The following is a 5,281-nucleotide window of genomic DNA, read 5'->3' as shown; positions in this document are numbered from 1 at the left end:
CGCGCTGTGATTGGCTAGCGATACTCTTTAAAAACTATTATATAAAATTATATAGGAACTTATACTTAGTTGGACCAGTGACAATATTGACAGATAAAAATTGCTAAGCACCACTAGTCCCTTTACCATTTCTAAGTATAAACTAAGAGAATAAGAAAGGAAAAAAAATATGGATACACATGAAATGGATGGCCATTGGCGATGATAATGGGCACATCATATCATATAAATAGATATAGTTTTGTTTTTTTATTGAATAAATAGACAGAATTAGTATGCATATTATTATTGATGATATGGGGATTGGGGCTATATCATATGGCATGTCATGGGAAGCAAATCTTAAAAGGGAATCAAAAGAAATTGCCCTCTCTTTGCCCACCACTCTCTCTCTCTCTCTTTCTCTCTTTCTCTCTCTCTCTCTCACCTGCTCAAGATATGGAAATCGCCACATGATTTCACACACCCCCACAGAGGAAAAAGGCACCATTGCTGACATCACCTGTATCTCTTCTCCGGATTTTCTTGGGTCCCACCTTTCCTCTCCTTTTCTCACTTTCATCCAAGACTTTCTTTTCCTCCTCTTGTTTATTTTCTCAGACATTTATTTTTACTATAATGCTATATGTATGCTATGGTCTTTTTTTTTTTTATGTATGTATAAAATAGATATTGTATATTATATATATATATAATAAAAAAACCCACCACCCCCACTACCATCTCCACCCTTCTCCATCACCCAACCAAAAAAATAATATTCTTTTGAGCTATTAGTTTATTTAATTTTTTTTGATTTATTTATTGGTTTATTGCCTTGCTTGCCCCTTAATTCAAAAATCAATTTGGAAAATTTGCAAGATTTGGGAGGAAATCTGGTCGGATCTTGCTTTGTGGGATTGTGGTTTTTGGTGGGTCTTTTATTTCAATACAAAACCCTCTCTCTTTTTCTTCCTTCTACCTCCTCCTACTTGCAATAGTTTTTGTCCAAAACCAAAACCAAAACAAATAGATATATAAGAAAGACAGAGAGAAAAATAAGAAAACTTTTTGTCTCCAACCATCAAAAAAAAAGGGAGGTCTTCTTCTTTCAGCTGCTTCTTCTATCTTTTATATTGTATTATTTGCATTGAGCTTATTGAATTCTCAGTTGGGTGAGAAATACACAATGGGAATGGCCACTACAGAGTCCCAGTATCATGTTCTAGCTGTGGATGATAGCCTTATTGATAGAAAACTAATTGAGAGGCTACTCAAAACCTCATCATATCAAGGTAACTATATATACATATAATTCTATATAATCAAGCTATTGTTCAAAAAGAAAAGAAAGAAATAATAGTTTTTGTTTTTTTTTTTATGGCAATTGTTATTTCTTTTTATTTTTATTTTTTGCCATCTTTAATTAATGTGGTCTAGTTATATAATTATATATGTATATTTTGGTTTCTGTATTTTGATTGCAATGCGCTCTTGTGTTTTCCATGACAGTTACTACAGTTGATTCTGGTAGTAAAGCATTAGAGTTTCTGGGGTTTCATGAAGATGACCAAAGCAATCCAGATACATCTTCTATTTCTCCAAATAGTCAGGTAGGTACTGTGATTTGTTTATTGTCCCCCAAATGTCACAGATTCTCAATTTTGCTCTTTCTTTTTTAGCCACTTTTCCATTATTTTAACTGTGTTTTCTGATAAATGTTTGGTTTTTTGTGGTTTTACAGGATGTGGAAGTGAATCTTATTATTACAGATTACTGTATGCCAGGCATGACAGGCTATGATCTGTTAAAGAAAATCAAGGTATCTTATTTTTCACCCTATTCATATTCATAATTACCTACCATGAAAAAAGTATTTACATAACCTTTCATGCGTCTGGTACAAGACTTTTCTTTCCAAATCTAAACTATTGAGCGGTTGAAAATTTTGTCTTTTTGGGTGCTTGTCTGACCACTTGGCTTTAAAATATCTGGTGAAAATCTCTTTGGGAATATTTTCTTACCTACTTTTCCACCAGAAGGAAAATTATAGCTTCTTCCTTGTTTAGATTATCATTTTCATTTATTTGTTGTCATCACACTAGATCCTTTGAGAAAACATTCATGAAGTAATTGATTTCTTTTTCTCTTTTCTATTCTTGGTATTTATAAGAATCTTTTCTGATACTTTAGGAATCTTCATATCTGAAAAACATTCCAGTTGTGATCATGTCATCTGAGAATGTGCCTTCAAGGATCAACAGGTAAAATTTTGAGTGAAAGCAAAGAAATAATTGTAAAGAAAAAAACTTTGATTAATTTGGATTTTTGGGTTTGGATTCTGATTATTATTGTTGGGTATGTATGATTGATTATTATAGATGTTTAGAAGAAGGAGCAGAAGAGTTTTTTTTAAAGCCAGTACAATTAGCAGACGTGAAAAAACTAAAACCTCATTTGATGAAAAACAAGTTGAAAGATCAAGAAGTTGATAAACCAGAGGAAATCCAAGAAAACCCAGAAGAAAATTTAGTGAAACAAGAATTTCTGTCAGAGAAAATTCATCTGCAACCAGAAACTCAACAACAACAACAATTGACAAATAATAACAAGAGAAAAGTCATGGAAGAAACCCTTTCACCTGATAGAACTAGACCAAGATACAATGGTATTGCCACTGTGGTTTGATGATTAATCTTTTTAAAGTTTACACCTTTTCACCTCAACATTGTAATTTTCATCACTTTTTTTTTTTTTTTATCTTTTTCTTTTTATAATCACTGCTAGTTTATATACTGGCTAAATAGGAATGTAGAGAGGGATCAGAGAGTTTTTTCATGTACACTGTTTTACATGGAAATCTTTCATTCAAAATTTTGTTGTGCTAATAATATAACATTAAAATCAATGTAACTATCTTAACTGTGATTAGTGTATGTTTTAGCCTCGTAGAGCTTAGATTATGCGGAAAAAAAATGTTTATCCATTTCTGATAATAAAGAATTGTAAAAATGCAAACTTTTTATAACTACAAAAATATAAGAGGCCTACAACCAGAGTTTTATTAGGCTCTTCTCACAACTTTCACATACAAGGAGTCAAACCAGCGTTTGTTCTTTTTTCTTTTGTTGACTTTATAAATTTCCATTATTAATTTTATTTATTTTTTTAAAGGGAAACATTTAATTAGCATCGTTGTATGCACATGATTACTTATGTATTATGTATCAGAGACAGCTTTGTGGAGTGGTATAGTACACAGTATACAAATTAACAATAAGAAGTGCTATTATTTATTGAAGGGAATCACTTAATTGTAGTTGTAAGACAAATGGAACTCTATAAAAAATGACTTGGAATATGTTAAATTAATGGTTGTTGAATACATGTAGCGAAAGTATGAAGAAAAAACTCAAAATTATCTTAAAAGAAAAGATACACGCAAACATATAATATATTCTTATTAAGTTTTTTAATATACCCATATCACAATATAAGATTTTCGGATCTGCAAATAGATATAAATATATTTTATTAGGATTACGATAACTATAACTATAATGATAATGATGAATAAATAAATGAAACGAATCAAATTGAAATAGTTTCTTTCCTAGTAAACGTGCACATGAAATTGTTGTCGAGTTCAATGTACTTAGATTGCTATAAACCAAATTGGTTGGTACTCTTAGGATTTTAATTGCCGATTTCATTAAAATAAGTTTTAGTTTTTAGATTAAAAAACAAAAGATATGTAAAAGTATATCATTTATGTTCTTGTAGAGAAAATAGCTGGAGAAATGGTCTCCAAAGGCTCTATATCTGATTATAGAGCAGTCTACAGTAATCACCAAGTTTGGTGTAGCTACAATAGAACAACTCTATTCATATATATAATTGTAATCTAATATTATTCATTTAAAAAAATTATTATAAATATCTTTTTTGTTTTAAAAAATAAAATAATTTATTCATCAACTTTCAATCAACAAATACTCAAATAATAATATTATTAAATATAAAAGCACAAACATAAGGTAAATTTTAGTTGTATAATTAGTATTAATTCTAGTGTTAGCTGAAATTTGACAAAATGGGACTATAGTCAAACACAAAGACAAGCCTTTTAGTGAGCCCGTCAGCGAGCCTCATGGCCACCTTCTCTCCTAGCGAGGCTCATGGCAACTCACTCTCCTATTAAAAAATTGGGGACTTTTTTAATAATATCTTTAAAATTAATTTTATTTACAGAAATACCTTTAAGAAAATTATTTGTACAAATACCGATGTGTCACGTCAGTATACATACCAAAATTCAAAACAATTACCAAAAATAGAAAAAATTAGAAAATTTCCGTTTCCAAAAAGTTTTGCTTTTTGGGAGTTTTGAAAAAAAGTAATTATTTAGTAGTTTTTGATGTGAATAAGATATCAATTAGTTACTCTTTCATTAAAATATTTATTTCAAAATTTTACACATATATAAATAATAAAATAATCATTTTAATATGTGAGAAACATCTATTTTCCTGTCTCCGAAAAATACGACTAATATTAAAAATAACTTTTTTATTTCTTTTTTATATTTTGTTAATAAAAAATAATAAAACTTTAAGCTTAATAATATTCAACATAAGTAATATTATAAATTATTGTAATTTTTTTATTATATTGTATTTAAAATTTACCATATAGTATACTAATAAAATATTGTGTGGTAACATTTTTAAATAAAATTAAAAAAAAAATAGTAACCTATGAAATCAGCTATTTATGTAAGATATGTTTATGTTACTTTTTAATAACTTTTCATATTAATTTTAATTGTATTTAATAAATTAGTAAATTGCAATCAAATATAAAAAGTTAGCATTCGCATTAGGCAATAAAATATTTATTTATATAAAAAGTTACCATTAAAATTATTAGTGTAATAATATATAGGTATTTATTATTTTGAAATATAACTTATTTATTTATTTATGGGTGAAGAAAAAAAAAATATTTTATAGTGTTTAAACTACTATTTTCTATTCATATAAATAATTTTTGAAATATATTAAAATTGCTTGAGGAATATAAAAAGTTTGATAGTTTAATTAGAAAAATTAAAATAATAAAAAAAATATAAAAAAAAAAAGTGAGAGATATAATTTCATTAAGAGAAAAAGACAAAAAAAAAACAACTCTCTTCTTAAAAAGAAAAAATAAAGACAAAAGGATAAAAAAAATTAATAAATAAATAAATCAAAGGTGAGTTATTAAGAAAAATAAGCAGAGTTTGAAAAAAAAAAAAAAAAAA

The 5,281-nt window shown here is 27.6% G+C and overlaps 1 protein-coding gene across 1 annotated transcript; it reads left to right on the top strand.

Annotated features, from left to right (window-relative positions):
- Nucleotides 1-303: 303 nt before the first annotated feature.
- LOC115700593 (two-component response regulator ARR9) lies at nt 304-2,915 on the top strand. Its single transcript, XM_030628188.2, has 5 exons — nt 304-1,274; nt 1,492-1,592; nt 1,724-1,801; nt 2,173-2,243; nt 2,361-2,915. The coding sequence occupies exons 1-5, from the start codon at nt 1,169-1,171 to the stop codon at nt 2,665-2,667; spliced, it is 663 nt and encodes a 220-aa protein (XP_030484048.1). The 5' UTR covers nt 304-1,168; the 3' UTR covers nt 2,668-2,915.
- Nucleotides 2,916-5,281: the final 2,366 nt, after the last annotated feature.

This window comes from Cannabis sativa, chromosome 8, assembly GCF_029168945.1.
Source record: "Cannabis sativa cultivar Pink pepper isolate KNU-18-1 chromosome 8, ASM2916894v1, whole genome shotgun sequence".
Classification (NCBI taxonomy): domain Eukaryota; kingdom Viridiplantae; phylum Streptophyta; class Magnoliopsida; order Rosales; family Cannabaceae; genus Cannabis; species Cannabis sativa.
Note: the sequence above shows the minus strand (reverse complement) of the source record. Positions and strands in the feature narration are given on the sequence as shown.

What these genes read in the sequence shown, in the direction of transcription:
- LOC115700593 (XM_030628188.2), top strand. Translation starts at nt 1,169, where the DNA reads ATGGGAATGGCCACTACAGAGTCCCAGTATCATGTTCTAGCTGTGGAT. An exon ending in CAAAACCTCATCATATCAAG is followed by an intron (nt 1,275 to 1,491) that starts GTAACTATATAT and finishes TTTCCATGACAG; the next exon opens with TTACTACAGTTGATTCTGGT. An exon ending in GTGCCTTCAAGGATCAACAG is followed by an intron (nt 2,244 to 2,360) that starts GTAAAATTTTGA and finishes TGATTATTATAG; the next exon opens with ATGTTTAGAAGAAGGAGCAG.